Here is a 19,688-nt window from a genome sequence, read left to right as displayed (position 1 = left end):
AAAAATCATCCCTTTACACAATGTCATGCAAACCAGGACTGGATAGAAAACAACACGGCAAAAATGCTAGAAGAGTTTGCTGATGCTTAATACAGATGCTTTTGAATTTAAAAGTAGGGTAAAAGATGTATAGTTTATTAGGAGATTTTGATTTATGACATAAATTATTTGTTTTCTTGTAAATGCAAAGAAGAATTTGTCTGTAATATACACAGAAATCTCATCTTTGGAGTTTTTCCCATAAGCAAAAGAAAAATTACATTGACAACTTCCTAAAGTCAATCATTCAGGACCTTTTCTATATAAAAATCAAAGAATGTTCTCATGTTTCTTCACATAATCATGAAACAAAGAAGTTGCTTCTAAAGATACTATTTTAAGGTATGTTTTTAGTGATTCAACTTGAAACTTCTGCTTAAGAGCAGACACTGGGTTTTGTTTCCTTGTTATCTAAAATGATGACCATATAAAACTTTTTAAATAATTTTTTTTAAAAAGGCAGTAGCTGCCTTCTTTTTCAGGTTTATTTTTTTCCCACTCAACTCCTCTTCTACCCAGCACACTGGCTCCCTTTTACCAGTACACACAAGAAAATGAAACTTTTGGGGGGTTTTTATCTGCCCTGAGAGGGATAGGCAATTCAATCCCAACATGGTAATGAACATTTGTAAAAAGTTAACAAAACTGCTTTCATTTCAAGGTTAGGCAACATAACAGCACGGTGACAGGAACTATAATGAGGAAAGAAATTCCACTGTTATAAGAAATATGGCTATTTCTGTCTAGAGGAACAAACACATTTTGTGAAGTACTCAGGTCTCTGAAACAAGTATTTTTACCACTGCATTTACACTGCTTTATCTTTGGGAAAATCAATTCCAGAACGATGCTGACCTCCTTTTCCAAAAGCTTTTGGACTTGCCAATTAAAATGTGATGCAAATGTTAAATGTGGTGCCACGTAACTCCCCCAAATATTTTGACACTAGAGTTTTAACTATGCTTTTCCATCTTGTGGTGCACAGTTGAAATACGCTGAGAAGAAAAGACTGTGTATATGTAGGTGGGATGGAAACTTTGGAGTTCATCTACCCAAGCCTCATACTCAGTGGGTTACATTAAAATTCAATGCTACGAGGAAGGAAACTTTTCTGATGTAAATGTATGCTTACTTAGCTCATTCCTATGAGTGTTCCCAGCTAATGTGGTCCACTTTCTGCAGGAAAAGGGCTTGCAAGAGCAAAATTAGATGTGTTGTTCTTCTGAGACTTTCTTTAAAGAAAAAGCCGTGCAAACAACTTCAGTGGCTCCCTGAAACAGCAGTATTCAAGGGCATACAGTCACAATCTAATAAAGGACTACTAGTGCTAAAATGTCACAACAGGAAAGGAAGAGTATTGAAGGTTCAATAATGAAAACCAACAAAGACACATCAATTTTAAACTAGGGAAATATGTTAAATATTGATTCAGATAAAAACCCTAGGGGGAAAAAACTATAAGGATGTTCACAATAGAAACAGATTAAATATGACTAAAGCAGATTAAAATACAAATTAAGGTTTATTTAAAATGCTGATTAAGTGGGCTGCTTTCTTCCCGTAAGAAATAAATGGACTAGAGGTCTTCCTGTACGTGAGAAGGAAATGAATGCACTGTAAATACCTGGGGTCACCAAGTTACAACGTAAGGGAGAAAGGAAAATAGGAAACCTACAGGCAGCAGATGCTTCAATGGGGAATATTCCCCATCCCACTCAGACTTTAAAGCCTGAATGCAGTGGGACCAATGTCGGAGCTCTTGTCTGCGTCAGCGGCCTGCCTGCAGGCAGCACAGGGAGAGCCTGAAAAAAGCAAAATACCGAGAGAAAAGAAGTGTGTTTTCTTTGCAGCATCCACAATCAATTTAGAAATCCATCCCTCAAGTCCAGCTTCTAATGCTGTTACATATTTGTGAATCTTCCAGTTGTGTGCTCCCTATGTTGCCAATGCTAAAGGTCAGCAGGAGGACTAGCAGCATGGTCCCAGCTTCTGGGTGAAATTCATCCCATTTTGGTAACCCACACTGTTACAATTGGTACTTATTTCATCCATCCCTCAAAACTGAGATGTGGGTTCTCTAATAACAAGGAAGAGACCATAGTTTCAGATGAATGATTGTATTTTCCTGAGAAAAACAGGTTATCTGTAAAATAAATAAATACATAAATATATAAATCCAGTTATTTAGCAGTAGTACAAGTTACACATGTGCCTGCAGAGGAACAAAAGACATTTTGCTCTGAGTTTCTCCCTTTGATCTCCAAGCATGTGCTCCCAACAAAACCCTGTCCATGTTCCCTGTCAGAGCACTGCTTCTTTCTCTGATTTTTAATGGATGATCAGAGGGCAAGCATCTTCTGACGACTTATTTTTTATCAAGGTCTACCTGAAGTGCGCGTTGCACATGGGAAAATTCAGGAATTGCAGGTCCATCATGGAGATGGTGATGGGATGTGAGAGAGAAAGCATTAATGGCCAGGAAGCACTGCATGATGCAGTAGTGTGGTGAAGGAAGTCTCATGTGAGTTTCCTCTCATTATCTAACTCAAGAATAACATGTATAGCACACTCCATTGCTGGACTGCCACTATTGCTGATCTTCTCATTCACAGGTAGCACATCCTAACAATTCTTAGAGGAATACAGGTAGCCACTTTGGAAGCAGCTGATGGCAGCAGCATCATCTCACCAGTCACCCAAGACAGATCTCCAGTGGAGATCAATGACAGAGACTGCTGGGAACCAGGCCACAGACTCTCCCATGTGTCTTGTCACACCAGACTCCTGCTCAGATGGCAGTGCCATCATCCAGCTGCTGTCATGGCCCCTGCCATCACTGTGGGAAGGGTCTGGAAGATAAAATGGAAAAGGGCTCCTTCCCCACCAGGGAAAACTCACACAAGCTTTTGACTGAAATGGTGGTTTAAGCACAGCTCTTGTAATTATCTTTTATGCTGAAACAAAAAAAGACAGGCTTTGATCTTGCAAACACAAAGGCCACCTTATTGCTCTCATCTGAAAGGAGAAAAAAACCAATCCCACTGCAGCCTGGAAATGTTTTGCCAGAAATCCCTATAAGAGCAAAATTTCATCCTCCTTGCAAAATACAGGATGCCGAAGTCCCTCAGGGAAAGGAAGCCCAAGTCACACTCTTGTATTCGATTCTACATTTACTTCCAAGGGAAGTCTGCAACCCAGTATTTCACTGTCAGTGGCAGGAACACATGCAAAATGTTTCAGCAGGAGGATTCTGGTATCCTTTGGGTATCCTCCTGGCCTTCCTGAAGCTGTCATCTTCAGTGCATGCACCTACATCTGACCAGGGCACTCAGGAGTGTGCCTGGGCTCCCAGGTTTGGATGCTCACCCTGGTTGTACCCTACCTCCAAACCCAAAGCCAAACAGGAACGCCCCCATTCCACCTCCCACAGACAGTGGTGTCAGGGTGGGCAGTAAGGTGTCCCACCAGCTCCAAGCAGCACACAGGGGAGGGCAGCTCCATAGCGCAGACACAACCATTGCTACTCCTGCCCAAAAGAGCTTACAGCCCAGCAGGGGAGAGCCCGTGGCTCCACACGGCACACAGATAATGTGTATTTGCTTGTGGTGACGTTTTGTTTTCAATCTTGCACCACTAAGCACAAAAGCCAATGATGAAATAAATCACTCGGGCACTGTATTGATTCTTGAATGACGATTACATAAAGAAAAATATAAATGCTTTGGTGTGTTAAATAATCCCTCTATTATGCATGTTGCAGACATACCTTTAATTTCATTTACGTAGCTTCTTTTGAGGAAAGACATCCAAATTTTTCCCTCAGCCTACTCCACTCACTTTATTCAGTGGAATAAGTGCAAAAGAAGAAGAGAAGCAGAAGAAATAGAGGGAAATTGATTGCTGCCAGCCTGGTAGGGAAACGCTAACCTTGCAGGCAGGAGACAAACAGCAGAGTCATCTGCAACATGCAAACCAGCTTCTTCATTTCCATAGTGAGGCACAGGAAGTGCCCTTCAGAAATTTTCAAAACTATTACAGCTATAAACAAGTTGTCTTTAGTGGGACCCTGTGGACAAAAACTAATTTAAAAAATAAATACTAAGATTAAATGTATCAGCTAAGCAGTTTTTGACAGAGAAAACTATGCTGGGTGGTCAGTGTTCACAGAACACAGATGCAGAGTACTCATCAGTCCCTAAATGCAACCTCAAGAGAACATTTTCAGTTATCAGAGATGCTAAAACTCCCTCCACTTCAGAATCCCACCCCCACCCCTGCCCTCTCCAGTCTCTCTCTCTGCCCTACCCCGTATTTGTAAGTCACTCTCAGAGGACTTTGTACCCAGATAAAATTTCTATCACACTGGATCAAATGGGGCTTACTTGAATCAGGACTGCGGTGCCGGGCCTATTTCTCAAAGTAATTATATTGCCGAGATTAATTGGAAAAGGTTTGGCTCAGCTCGACCCGGTTTGCACGAAGAAGCACCAGCTTTACACCTGCTACCCCATCCAGCAGAGTCAGCGGCACGGCTGTGCTGGGGCAGAGTGTGACACCGACAGCACAGCCCCGCTTCCCCCGCTCCGATGCTGCCCGCTCCCGGGCACCGCTCCGCACCGCGCCCGCCGCCTCAGCCACCCCGCAGCCCCGGCCGGGCCCCGCTCCCCGCAGCCGGCACGCTCATCCCGGCACTCCCGCCCCGCTCCCCGCAGCCGGCACGCTCATCCCGGCACTCCCGCACCGCTCCCCGCAGCCGGCACGCTCATCCCGGCACTCCCGCACCGCTCCCCCGGTCCCCACCGCCCCCCCTACCCCGAGAGAGCGGTAACTGCTCCCAGGGGAGTCCGCGTAATTTTAACTTTAATCTTTTTTTCGTGAGCACCGAGGAGGAAATAATAATAATAATAATGATAATAATAATAATATAATATAATAGCAATAACAACAACAATAATAACGGTAATAATAATAATAATTATAATAATAATAATAACAATGCTGCCAAGGACCACCATGACCACCTCCTCCATCTAGAACCACAATTGCAGAGGATAGTTACCAGCGAGGAGCGGCGCAGCAACAGGCGATGCCGGGCCGGGGGGCGGGCGCGCTCCCGCAGCCACAGCCCCTCCGCCCGCTCCCACCGGAGCCGCCGCCCGTGCCCCGCCCACCCCCGCGGACACGCCCCGGGCACGCCCCTTCAGCGGGGACCGTCCCCAAGGCCAGCCGGGTGTGTGGCAGTGGGCAGTCGCGGCATTGTTCAGTAAAGCAATGCTGTTCAAGGGTACCTCTGTAACGAGTGCTGCTCTAAGCTGATTCACAGAACAGCTGCTTTCCCCTCATCAGTGTTAGCCCGGTTTTCATACTGTGCAGCAGAAAGTTCCTGGCACTTGTCCATGGTTAGAGTAGAATACAGCTGTATCCAGGCTTGTCTTGATCCATACATAATCGTTGAGAAATGTTTTCACCCCTTCTTCAGACCCTGACTTTGCTCTTCTCCCACAATAAGGAAAAACCTGGCGGGGTTCATCCCAGACACATCCTTCCCTTGCTCTTGCATCCTTCATCACGCTCAATTTCTTCACTACCAGTTTGCTGCTCTCCCTTCTGCAGCAGTGATGAGTCTCGCTGGCTCAGCTGCCTTGAACTAAGTTGCACCGACAGTAGCAACTACAGAATGTTTTTCTGCCACCATAGTTGTGGGTTTAATCATTGTATGGGCCATTTACTGAAGTAGTTGGACTTGATGATCATTGTGGGTCCCTTCCAACTCAGAATGTTCTGTGATTCTCTTCTGACTCCATTTTGATTTTTACCTAAAATCTCACCAAATATAATGGTCGATTTTATCTCATGAGAAAATCATGTTCCCTCTCCCTTTGATGTGCTTTTATCCTTTCTGTCTCTGGTAGCTTGAACACCTCTACTTTTCTTCCTTGCCAGGAGCACTAGGGTTTCTTGTCTGTGTTGCATTTGCTCCACTCCCCTCACTGAGTCTCTTGCTTTTCTTCTCATCAACCTCTGTAACTACAGGTTTCCTCTTGTGCTTCCACCTCCATCCCAGCCTCTGAGCCAATTGAATGTGCTGTGTACACTTAGTCCAGGAATTCTTCCATTCCACTTCCATCCTAGGCCCTCATTTCTTTCCAGTCTGTTCTTCCTCCTGGAATTTTGCAGGCAGTGCTCCTCAGGGCACAGCTGCGACCATTTCTCACCATCCTTGATCTGTCAGCCCGTTTCAACACAGGTTACCTACAAATGAGAGAAAATGAGCACACATCTTTAGACATGTGCCCTAATCGGGCGTGCACTCTATGTCCTGGTTTTTGTCAGTGTTGGAAGGAGGCCCAGAGGTTGCCCAGAAGGTTGTGGGGTCCCCATCCTTGTGTACAGCTCTGAGTAATCTGCTCAGAGCTTAGAGTGAACCCTGCTGTGAGCAGGAGCTTGGACTAGAGACCTCCTGAGGTATCTTCCAAGCTGAATTACTCTCTGTGCAATATCCATGTGGCAGGTGCCAGAACTGTTAGCCTGAAAAGACTGGAATGGTAAGCTGGAGTGTATCAAGTACAAACATAGTTGGAGAGTGGTTTGCTCCTGTTCCTCAAATTCAACTTCTTTGGCTGTTTAAGAGGTCTTCCACTGGGGGATGGAGGAGAGTTCTTGTTGTTATTAGGTTGTTTGGTGTTGGTTGGTTCAGGGTTTTTTTAATATTATATATTCTTCGTCCAGTCTATTGCAAGGATACTGTTCCCAGCCCCTGGTTAACATCAGGAACCATTTTTGTGTCTTGATACCTCATCTTGTTGCAATGTTTTTCCATTTATTCAAACTCAGCATGGCTATAATTGAACTCCAGGCTTCCTTTTTAAACTTCCCCTATTTCTTCCTTTCTCCAGCTCCTTGTTTAAGTGCCATTCAATTCCAAGAGCTAAGTGTCAAGGCTGAAATCACTACTGCTTATTTGCTTCGAGACTGTCTTTTTGCTTTTCATCACAGTATTTGTTTTTCTTTCCATCACAGTTTTATATAATGCTGCATTTGATTTAAATTAATCTTGTCCACGTGCAAAATTGCACTGAAGTCTCAAGTTTATCGCTTTAAAATCAAATTACTGGAAAAAAAAAATTTCCTAGATGTGTCCTTGCTTCTAGGTGTATGTGACAGTTTTCTTAATCTTTGTAAATCTTTCCATAAGCCATTAGCTTCCTGATGGCACTTTGAGTTTCTCTTCAAAGTCACCTTCATCAGTGCTTTCCCTTCTGTGTTTTCCTTCTGATTTCCAGTTCTTTAGGACTGAGTCTTTATACTGTATGATGTCTAAGATGTTTTCAGCCCTACAGGAAAAAATATATAACCAACAAACTCTGCAATTTAGGATATAGATAATCTTGAAAATTACAGTGACTCAGAGATTTGCTAAAACTGGCTACTAATAAGAGGATTTCTGAAACCAAATCAGAGATTCTTTGATTGAAATCAGTGTCATTGTATGCATTCATAAACTAATAGGAAACTAGAAAGAAGCATAAAATTACCACTTGCAGATTCGGCCTTTTCCCAGGGTTAATAGTTGCTCTTATTAAATCTGTTTATCCAGCAGAAAACTGTTTCTGGGAGCTTTCGCAATGGCTGTCATGGGGCATTTCTCTATTTTACTGTTCCTCCTTTGGCTCAGAGATTTGAAACTCTAATTGCCTCAGCTTTTGTGACAGAGGTCATAGAACCACAGAATTATAAATCATAGAATTATAGAATATCCTGAGTTGTAAGGGACACACACAGATCATCAAAGTCCAAGTCATGGCCTTGCACAGGACCACACCAAGTGCAGAATAACATTCTTTTATGCAAGCATAGAAAACCTTATAGAATAGGTTTGGGGTTTTTTTTAATTAGCATCACTGATTTATTTCCTGAAACACTAATGATTACTAGAAAAACTATTAAAGCCGTCACTAAGAGAACCAATGCCCTTTCTGGCCACTTCTCATGTGTTATGACTCTTTTATCATCTGCTTTATCTAAGCAGACATTCATAGCTCAGCACCTTAAACTAGAGGTGATTATTTATTCTGTTTTGCATTGTGAAATTTTTCTGATTTTTGAAATATCTTCATTTATCTGTCAGAAAAAAGGGCTGAGAGGGAAATGGTTGAGCAGCCAAAACCACTCCATAGACCTCTGCCTCCTAAGCTGCTGTCTAAGCTGTCTCCACCAAGGGAGAATGTTGACAAAGGTAAACTGCACAAAGACGGTTTCTGTGGTGCGTAGTTACAAGTGCCACATGTTCTCTAAAGTTAATACAGAAGAAGATAGATTGGCAGTTCAGCTACTAGTGCAAGGCAGTGTGAATGAGACTGCAGTAGGACCCACATGACCTGCATCTCTTTGGGAGGCTCTTCACGTAAATTGGGGAAGAGTCTTCTTGGCAGGTCCTGGAAGTTGAGCCTTCCACCTATCAGATTTGAATACTACCCACTGGGTAATGGAGGCATTCCCCCTAGCTCATCAGAAAATATGAGATATAACATAAAAAACTGCTGGTGTCAAGAAAAATAAAATTGGATCACATGGTGTCAGACCATAGGGGAAGTGAGATACAACTTGGATTCAGATAAAATATAAAAAATGACATTTTGGGGGGTGGTCATGCTCTTCTCAGAATGTACGATCCTGTGAAAATAAATATCTTGGCTTGCATTATTTTACAGGCATCAGGGAATTCTAATTAAAACAAAGGACTGGCCGTGCAGTGTGCTCCAGAAATAACCAGGCATTTTGTATGCTTCTTATATATGTGAATGGAAAGCTCTTCCCAGTTTATATAAAGTAGCTATTGATTAAATATTTAAGGACTAACCTCTAAAAATAAATGTGAAAAAGAATAACATGATCTATAATTATAACATTTTTAACCTAAGTAATATATAAATAAGATGGAAACTAGGCACAACTCCTGAAAACAGATCTGTGTAGAAGAACCCTGGCATCTGTGCAGGTTTATTGACTTCTGTCAAAAACATCAAGCCCCAGGATCTGCTGTAAAAAATTAGAATACAGAAATTTTACAATGTTTTCTTCACAGATCAGCACAGCAGAATAAAGTTGTAGCATGAAAAAAAGCGCTGTCTCTGTGACTGAGATAAAGAGACAAAATAAAGTTTGGGGTTTTTTCCATCTAGCTTCTGTAATTCTGTAGGAGTACCTAAATAGCTAAAACTCCTCAATCTTCACATAGAAGCAGTCAAAGAGAAAGAAAATAAATCAAAATAGTTTTTATGATGCTTGAGAGAAATGGTAAGTAATTTGAATTTTCATTTTGTTAGAATACTGTCATACTGTACTTATCCTCATTATGTAATATTAAATTGAGTAACAATAATATATTAAAAGCAATACCTTTCTAACAGTATGAAAAATAGTAAAGAAAATTCATCTAAAGAAGTAAGGTTGAAGAGTCAGATAATATAATTCTTGGTGCCTTGATATTATTAAGCCCTGCTGAATATTATTTTGAAAGTCTGGTAAAATCTGTTTAGGTATGATACAGTTCCAGCCTGGCACTGCCCAAACAGATGTAAATATTTCTGGCTCACTATCAGAGCTGTGATTCAATGATTTAAGCTATTTTAAAAATGATAGAAAAACCTTTTATCTGGAAACAAAGTTCTGTTGTGCTGGCTCTCATTCTAGTAGTACATATTACTGATGAATGCTATTTATAGATTGTGTATTTATATAGTAAACATGACAGGAATGTAAGAGCTTGCAGTAAAGTTTGTTCAAGGATCATTTCTCCAAATGTAACTATCACACCTGGAAGGTATTTATACAGCAGCCTGCCCATTGATCAGCAAGCAACTCCTCAGCAATGGTACTTCTATCATCTTGGTGTATGGAATTGTTTTGTGCTTCATGAAGTGTGAGACTGAGACTGAAGAGCAGAAGCCCTGGGCTGGGAAAAAAGACAGTGTTGTGTGGTGTCACTGTCTTTTGCCTCGCAGGGGAATGTAGAAAGTGGGACTATAACAAAATGAAGTCGTTGATTGAAAAGACAGCAGAAATGTTATGGGGGGTGGACTGTGCCCACCTGAGGGCTGGAAGCTGTCAGACACAGTGGCCGAGGGCAGGAAAGCCAGGGAGATAAGCCAATGGTCCCAGATTTCTTTGAGAGCTAAGCTGTAGCAGAGAGATATAAAGAGTAACTTCTCCCTCAGCAGGTCCCTAGAAATGAGTCTCCCTTGCTAAGGGAACAGAACCTCACCACTGTGGAGCTAAAGAGACTGAGTGAAGGATAAATTACTAAGTATTTCTTTGATGATAAAAATGTTTACAACTAAATGACTGCTGTCTGCAGTGTTGTTCAGAAACCAGGGAGTAGTTCAGGGCCCAATGGTCCTCCAGAATGAGGTCTTTGGAGATAGCCCTGGTGGCAAAGTCCTGAGCCCAGTTCCAGCACAAAGGTGTATGAAATGAACCTTTGACACAGAGTTTGTATCTGGTTTCTGTGGCACAGTTTTGGTAGTGAGGGGGCTAAAGATGTGTCTTCCATGAGAAGCTGCCAGAAGCTTCCCCCATGTCTGACAGATCCAACGCCAGTCAGCTCCAGGATGGACCCACTGCTGGCCAAGGCTGAGCTCAGCAGGATGGTGGTAGCACTTGACCACAGCCCCCATTCCCTGTCCTCCTGCACCACTGAGGGGAAGAAGGTAGAAAAATCAGGAATGAAGTTAAGCCCAGGAAGAGGGGAAGGATGGGGAGAAGGTGCTTTAAATTTTTGAGTTTTTTCTCATTATCCTGCCCTGGTTCAATTGGTAATAAATTCAGTTCATTTCTCCAAGTCAAGTTTTGCCCTTGATGGTAACTGGTGAGCCATGTCCCCCTGTCCTTACCTCAACCCACGAACGTTTTCTTATATTTTCTACCCCCTGGCCAGCTGAGGGGAATGACAGAGTGGCTTTGGTGGGTACCTGGCATCCAGCCAGGGTCAACCCACCACAGTAGTGTGGGACACTAGGGCTCAGTGCCAACTGTTGCATTAAGGATATAGAAATTTGGCAGAAGATAAAGCCCCTTGCACTCCAGCTGATCCTCAGAGATCAGAGGGGCTGGATGTGCCTGGGCTTAATTTCTGATTATAGCAAATTTGGCACTATCATCCTGGTCAAGTTAAGTAAGAACTTGTTCAATCCAGGTTCAAAAACAGTGCAGTTTATTGAAGCAACAGGAAAGCAGGTTCAGAATTGTCAGTGATAAATGCACTGACCACAGTGTTAGTGTGTCACTACCAAAGGTACAGTAACAGAGATCTGTCAGTGACATATATATATATTATATCTATATATCTGCTCCAATGTAGTTGAAGGTGCAAAGCTCACCTAAGCATCCTTTCAGAGGCAGAGACACAGTCTCCACCAATCTGAAGCAGGCAGAGGTCTTTACCCCCCCATCTCTTTTTTTTTCTTTTCTGGTCCTGGAACTCCCCTTGCTTGTACTATAACTTTTGGCCCTTCCCAGTGAGGTAGAAGAATCACATGTTGTAGGTGGGGTTTTGGTGACTGTGGTCATAAATACAAGGCATGTTCACTTTTCTCTTCATTTTCATTCTTAGGGGAGCAAAAGATTATATGCAAATAGGGCTTAATGAGGGTGTTGGTTACTTTCAGTCAGAATTTTCAGTTGCCACCAGAGGTAGAATGAACACTCCACCTGCTGAGGCAGCTGTAAAGGCTGTCTGACCTCTGTCAAAGGTGAAGCCTCTGGCTCACTCCAGGCATTGTTCCATTGTCAGCCCTTGCTTTTTCCCAGGCTCTAGATAAGCAAGGGGCAGCCTTGAACCAGCCCTATCAGATCTTCATAGACTTAAAGCATGTCTGACAAAGTAACACATTATTCACCTCATGACCATAGTCACACAAACAATACCTATAAAAAGCATAAGAAATTCCATGAAGTGAATGTGACTGAAATTCTGTGAAGTGCCCGATCCTACAGTCACTGTTGAGATAATTTCTAGAAGCTGGTTCTCTTGTTCCTTTCACAATTCCCTGTTCCTTGACCACGACTGACCTCACTTTTGCCATCACACTTTAAACACGTCCCTTCCATGGTGCTTTTTTCATATGGTATTTGCCTGATTTGCCTTTCCCATTCAGTAGGATTCGCATGAGGTTTAGGTGATCCACGGAACACTGTGGAGCATACAGGGAGGGGCACACTCACCAAAGGAGCCCCATCTACTTCTCAGGTGAAAGATCTCATTGCATTGGCACATGGCAATTTGCAAATGGATCCAGGATCCCTAAATAGGGACTTGTCAGTGATACAAATGGCCATATTTCACACACAGGAGAACAAACGCTGCTCATTCATTCTTCATTAAACTCACAAGGTACATCTGATAACCTGTCCTTTCTTTCCTGCTTCTGAGCCAACTCTTTTACTGGATACAACACATCATTCAGCACAGTGTGTGGGAGAACTGCATTTGTTTTGGAAAAAAAAAAGACTAACATATATAGTGATCGGCAGCACTGAGATGCTTGGTCTTAATTGTTGGTGCATTTTCTCTGAACAAGAAAAATCCACATAGGGCATGGAGAATTTGTCACGTGACCTTTCGTCACGAAGGATGTCAGAGGATCCCTGTCTTGGGGTGACTTTATGATGTGTATCTCCTATCACTGCCCTATGCCCAGAAATTAATTTTGTGCCTTTCTGTGTCTTTAAACTGAGCCTGAGAGGGGGGAGAAAAAAAAACTGAGCAAAACTTTTCAAAGCAGTTGTTCAAGGACACAGAGATATACACACAGACTCCTCTCTGGGTCCTGTGGCAGCGAGAGCGGAGGGAAGTGCCCTGCTTGCTTTTCAGCCAGCTTTCAGCTCCTTTTCTCCGGAGGTAGACAGAGAGTTGAACTTTGTTTTCCTGGGACTTTGGTTTTTTCCCTTCTTCTTTTTTCTGGACTGTTTCAACATCAGAACACCTCGAGAGAGTTCTCCACCGAGGCCCGGCGGTGGGCCCACGACCCACCTCCAAGGAGGGGGAGAGAGATCTACGGAAGGACTCTGAATTTTTCCCAGGTTTCTCTCCACAGCAAGAGGTTTTATTATTTAGCATTACTATCCTTTTCCTGTGTGTTTGTTAAATAAATAGTTTTTATCTCTTTCACTTTCCTCTGAGGAAAATTTTTTTTCCAAACCTGGTGGGGTAGGGCTGGTTGTAACCTGCTTTCTATCAGAGGATATTTTTCCTCCAAATTTGTCCAAACCAGCACAATTCCTCATTAAAAATGTCTTTTTTTCTCTTGTCTTCAGCAGGAAGGCTTTTTGGACAAATACCTAGCTAGAGCATCAAAGAGCACAAATAATGAAAATGGAAAAGAAGGGTCTGGCAGTGCTCAAGGGCTAGTCAGGCAAACAGATGCTTCCCTCAGCAATGAGCATGTATTCCACAATCTCTTCAAAATCCAACGTAAGGACACACGTCAGTCTGTTCATCAGATTTACCATGGTCAAGTGCAAATCCAACTCAAAGGACCACTTCTTCAGACACAGCTGGAGCCTGGCAATGCACAGCCAGTTTGACCTCATTTGTTCTTGTCTAATATGCTTCCAATAAAGATGTGCCTATCTCCTTAGTCAAGATAATATCCATGGGCAAATACACTTGCAGCCCAAAACTACAGGTTTGCATGAATTAAGGAGAAGTTTGATTCCCTCCAAAGCAAGCTTCCCAACAGAGCAGAATGATGATAGATACTTCCCAGGTCTAGTTCATAAGAATAACAATCCTGCCTGCTGGTCTTTGCCAGGCATAGCCTCAAGCATTACTGTCTACTCAGGCAGCAAAATGCCAAATCAACCACTTTGAATGGTGCTGACATAACTTGGGTTGAATTACAATTTCACAATAGATGCAGTGCTGGGCAAGTGCCATGAAAATCATGCAGGATGCATCAGAAAGAAGATGAGACACAGTAAAGATACAGAGAAAATGGCAAAAGAGGGTGAGACAAAAGAAATTAGAAATAAACAATAGAAAATTTAAGGCAAGGGTACTACAGAAAAAACCCATGTAAATCAGTTATCCCCACAGCTACTCTAATAATAAGTTTTAAATCACTAATATTTAGTTTTAAATCATTCTAAGCACTTCATTTTCTTGCAGTGGTAGGGTAAGAAATACAAGATCACTTTTCTTTCAATGAGGTTACAATTCCAAGAGACACTTTAAATGAAAGCTGCTATTGACTCTTGAACACAGCAACATGAGCAATGCATCTTTAAAGAATATACCCTGAAGGCTAAAAGCAATTTTCTGCTGCAGGAAGCAACACAACACTTCCACTTGGGACCTAGACATCAGTTTTTCCTCAGACTGTCTTGTTCATACTACATCTCTTGAATGTTTCACAGCTACCAGTGAGAATGTCTGCATTGGATTTTCACTTTTGCTGGAAATGTTTTTCATCTTTACAATTACGTTGTAGATTTTTTGTTTATACAAAGAAGGATTTTAATTTTAAAGAAGGTTTTTAATTTTAATGAAATATAGGCAATGCTTTCTTACTGTGACTATAGTCATCTGTTACTACCCTGGGAAATCTTCAGCACTGAAGCATTGTTTTCCTTGCAAAGCAGATGCCAGGGATCTAAGACAATTCTGAACTCCAATGCAGTATATAAATTCTCTTCCATTATAGTAATCGTCATTATTTACATTCATCTATGTATTTACTATAACCCTTAGATTCTGTCATATTTATTGGAACCCTCACATTTATATTATATAATACTACAGGGATTAATAGGTAGTGTATGTTGCATAGATACACTTTATTGTGTATCTGTTGTGAAACATTAAGTTCTGGTTTACATGGAACTAGATGCCAGATTATATATATTAAAGTGTATTTGAAATTATATGAGGCAATAGTTAAATATTATCTCAGGATCTATATTGTTTGAGACAGCGTATGCAACGATAAGAAGAAGAATGCAGAAGCAGTGCTCTCCTATCAGAGTTTGTATAAAACTTCCTAGGTTAGAAATTAAAGAAAGAATTTGATAAAAGAGCAACAAGCTGCAGAAGAGTTTCTCTGCCTGGGTTCTGGAGATGTTTTGGATTGCATGTTTGAATGGTTTGGATCCTCTCTAGAGGATGAGCATAGTCCAGAACTTGACTAGGCTTCTTGAGTAAATATATCCAGTATGCCTTAGGAAAGTTACAGAGGGAAGTCTAACACAGTTGAACAACATGAGAGAGTATTTCTCTATAAAGCTGATTCAATTTTTATGTCTCTTTGGGCTAACTTTTTGTTCCACCTTCCAGATTTAACCCCTTTAATGGATATCTTTGCCTTAATCTGTCATTCAATAATTTCCTCTTCTTTCCTGTACAGGTACGTGCTGCTTATTTTCCATGACTTCACTGAAATGATGTAAAGCTGAAATTTTACAGTTTAGTCGTAGACTTAGATACAAAGCTTTTGCCTGGGCAAAGGCTGTCTGTGGACAACAGAGTTGTAGGTGCAGGCTGGAAGGGAGTTCTGGCCACACCCTACTCAGAGCAGCACCAGTTTAGACTTTAGATGTCTCCCGCAGGAGCATAGGACTCTTGACCTAAGGAAATAATCCAGTATTTTTTCAAACTTTTTAAAATGTTTTCCTCATCCTCCCTGCTTTTCTGACTCATCATCTCTATGCAGCCAATTATATAAGACCATAAAATGTCAGATAAGTGACTTAAATTAAGGTGCTTCCAGCAGTCAGACCTCTCTTTTGAAAACCTTCACTACCCCTTTTGTGAGCTGCAAAGCAGGACTAGATGACTTCCAGAGGTCCTCTTCAACCTATATTTTTCTGACTCTGTGATTCTCTGTCATTTCTAATTTTAATTTCTAATTCATCATTCTATTTTATTTCTTTGTAGGTTGTTTTTATTAGAAGACCTCTAGTATTTGGATGTTGCTTATAATGATATTAACTTTATTCCTAATGACATCGAGAACCTCAGGTATGTAAACAACAGAAAATGAAAACAGATTTGTACATCATAATGCTCTGGACCATACTTGGATATTAATTGTGCCACTGAATACACTGGAAAGACTCACTGCCCTCCCCCCCCCACCCCAAATCCTGTCCTATATGAAAATCTCATTTAAACAAAAACAGAAGACGATAATTGCACACCAGAAACAGCTGTGGATAGTGTAGAGCCAGCCACTATTTACAAGAATCTTGATGATAGCTGTAAGTCAAATATCCCCATGCAAAATAGGATTATTCCCTCAATTAACCATACATGTTCACATACTCTTGATTTGTATGATAGAGAAAGAGAAAATGTATTTCTAAACCATGTGTGGTTGTTTTTAAGCAGTGTGAAGTGTTGGTGAGATAAAAATTAAAATGGAGACCCACCCAATAGAACCTGTAGAAAAAAAAGTATTCATACATGAGACTGAGTTGTTCTTTGCTGACCTTAATGTTGATGTAATCTGTATATACGTCTAATACATTCAGATGCTCACATTCCTGTTTTTCCAGATAACCCAGGTATTTAATTACCACTAGAAAAGTACCGTACATACAATTGTGTCTAGAACGTAAAGTGCACTATGAGAAACACATAACATTTTTTATGTACGTAACCAGCCTGGTTTATTAATTCACCAAATGGGAATCAGGACAACATTAATGCGGACAAGGTTGGATATGGTGTGAAGAGCCTATAAATGCCTAGTGATGCCTCAAGTTACTTTAAAATTGAATGTTTCAACACTGAAGAGAACCAGCTCTCTGCTTTGCCACCTGGGATTTTGAATCTTCCACTAAAATTCCTCTGAACAAAAAATAACTTCATACACCTCTTGTTCTGGAATGATAATATTCAGAATTAGCCTCAGAAGCTCACTCATGTGTCTGCCATTTGCTTCTCCAGAAAGAATCTAAAGGAAAAATACCTAGACACTAAAGACAGAAAACATTAAAAAATTTATTGGATGAGTAATACAGAAATATGTCCCATTTCCTTGCCTCCCCCAAGGAGTATTGTGAGCAAGAAATATGCAGAGATGACCCCCAATCAGTAACTGTACAAGTATTAGGAGAGTGGAAGTTCATAAATGGTCCATTCTTTCACATGAAATTAATGTTGATCTGAGGCAGCTATTACATAATATGGGGTATGTCATGGCTTGCTCAAATCCAGATTTTGAGTGTAGCTGGATGGAAGTGAAACAACTTTTAAGGGAGATTTATCAGGCATGCAAATATTTCCTTGTGTCTAAGGTTCCTAGGATTTTACACTGCCACCTGTCCCCCAGACAAATGTGTGTTGCAGCTTCATGTTGTGGCTGTGTGTCAAGCCAGTCTGTTCAGAAGGGAGATGGACCTGAAGCTCACAGCTGAGAAAAAAATTATGTCAGCTCCATTTCTGGGAATTGCAGAATCATTTTTTCCTCTCTCTCTCCACCTCACTCCACTGTACAGCACATTTTTCTATTTTTGACATGCCTGCCTCCTTCCCCATGGGAGCCATGCAGACTGTGCATTAAGGCCAGAGTAATTACTTCTCTGCAGTGGTGTGGGCCTACACTGAAGCAGAGCTTCAGTTTAAGCACCTTCTCTAGTGATGAACCACAGCCATTTTGAGGCCATATAATTTCTTTAATCTGCATTTGTGAGTGACAAGGTAGAGCTGCTCTGTGTGTGTGTGTACATAATCCTAGAAGGATGAAGCAAAGTTTTTGACCCAGTTTCTTCCCCAGTTTCTTCTTTTACTGTCTGTGATTGTTGCAATGGACCTTGGTGTGGAACAGGACTTTGGCTCATCTGACATTACAGGAACACACTTAAATTTGGAAGACTTCCCTTTTGTTTCCATGCTTGCTCATCATCATACTACAGAAACCTCATGTCTCAGACTGAGTCTTGTCTCTTGTACCTTGTGAAAAGTGATCTGGATTGCAGCAGAGAAACTATGAAGGGGTTAAAATAGTTAAGAAATATGAGATCTCATGTTATGTTATTCTGCTGGACAACTTGGGCTTCAGCTGGAGCAGTGATGGCATAAGTGCTTTCAGCTCTGAAAGGTCTGTTTCATATCAATGGATATATAGTTGAATCAAAATGAAAGGCAAACTCAGCCCTATGTAAAATCAATGAAGTTATATGCTGACCCTGTGTTTCCTCCAGTGATGGGATCAGATTTTTTCTCTCTGCTAGGACTGTCATTTTACATCATAAGGCTTTTCATTGCTTTAAAAAAAAAAAAAAAAGACTATTCCTGGACCACAAATTGCATATAGGACCTATTTGTCAAAACTGCAACATTTTTGCAAGCTATAGAAGGTCTTGCAAATTAATCTTGGTATTTCTTGTAAATACATTTTGTTTACTATAGGAAGAACACCTGTATTTTTTAATGAGTTGAAAATCTGAAATGTCTGATGTTTTTCTAAATACTAAGATCCTAAACAAATAAAAACATATTGCCTAAGTGCCTTGATGAAGAAGTTAGCCTGCAACAGAACTGGGATCAGAGCTCCAGCTTCTGATTTGCTGCCCCTTGACCACCATACTGCTCAGTAAAGGCTTGCTTGGTGCTTCCTGTTGTTTCCCACATAGTATCTGTACAAGTGACACAATATACAAACACAGTGAAACTGAACTGCCTTTTTCATTTTAAAAAATCAAACCTCTCTGATTTTATTATAATTCACTTAAGAGGACAGATAAAGAATTATTAAGTGTGACAGATTTTCATATCTTTTGGCTAAGTGACAAAAATCCAGCCTTTTTTCACAGCTACAGTTGAAGGGTCTTGTTCTGATCTTTGTAATATTGTAGTTTTGCCTATTCCAAGGCAAACATTTTCTATATTTAAGGATTTATACCGTAGGTCTGTAACAAGACTTTGGGCCCTGATGCACTGAATCCAGTGCCTGAGTCTTCCCTGACAGTGGAACGCACGCAGCTACAACCTGGACTGAACAGGAGGAAAGGACTCCCCAGTATGCCCTTATGGGACTGGCCCAAACCTGGTGTTTTCATAACCTTCAGCTGGAAGTGCCCTGGATTTGTTGTGTGTCTTAATAGTCAATAATGTAAATTGTCCTAAAAGTCAATATTGTTTGACCTGAGGCTGGAAAGTCTGGAAATGGTTTTTCACAGATACTGTATACACAGCACTGTAAAGTCAGGTGGGACTCCGAGACAGAAGAGGGAAATGCTAAGGGAGAGATGAAAAAGTGATGACACAGGTCTTCTTTGTACCCAAGCACTCCTGTGCACAGATGTACACCTCTGCCCTGGGAACACAGTATTTGTCCCAAAATAATTGCTGGATAAATTGCATCAGTAATATCAAGGGCAGAGCTCTACACATGGGCCTCCTGCTTCTGTGAGCACTGGGCCACAAAGGCAGGTGCCTTCTGCTGCCCTCTCTCTCTGGCCCCACGAATCTTGCATGCCTGATGACAGCTGTGTAGCTGTAGTAGCCCCCCTTTCTCTCCCCACCACCCCTTCTGCTTTCCACCACATATCTCTTTATTCTTATTGACCTATGGCTGATGGGCTCTGCTCCACTACGGTTCCAAGGAGTGAAACCACCTCGGCCCTCAGCCGAAGAAGGAGTGCTTTTC

General features: G+C 41.5%; 2 protein-coding genes across 2 annotated transcripts in view; one reads left to right on the top strand and one right to left on the bottom strand.

Annotated features, from left to right (window-relative positions):
* LCP1 (lymphocyte cytosolic protein 1) overlaps positions 1–5,199 on the bottom strand; it is a 49,625-nt gene extending 44,426 nt beyond the window's left edge. The window contains exon 1 of the mRNA XM_032099771.1: positions 5,099–5,199. The gene's annotated coding sequence lies outside the window, so the exon portion shown is untranslated. The remainder of the gene's footprint in view (positions 1–5,098) is intronic.
* A 2,988-nt stretch (positions 5,200–8,187) lies between these two features.
* LRRC63 (leucine rich repeat containing 63) lies at positions 8,188–18,043 on the top strand. The gene is given in 9 exon segments (XM_032099904.1): positions 8,188–8,302; positions 10,627–10,748; positions 13,354–13,603; positions 15,320–15,388; positions 15,391–15,440; positions 15,500–15,567; positions 15,971–16,054; positions 16,799–17,049; positions 17,814–18,043. Coding segments are annotated over 9 exon segments (1,239 nt in total).
* The last annotated feature ends 1,645 nt before the right edge of the window (positions 18,044–19,688 follow it).

Source organism: Corvus moneduloides, chromosome 2 (genome assembly GCF_009650955.1).
Source record: "Corvus moneduloides isolate bCorMon1 chromosome 2, bCorMon1.pri, whole genome shotgun sequence".
Lineage (NCBI taxonomy): Eukaryota > Metazoa > Chordata > Aves > Passeriformes > Corvidae > Corvus > Corvus moneduloides.
This window is presented reverse-complemented; position numbering and strand designations above follow the sequence as displayed.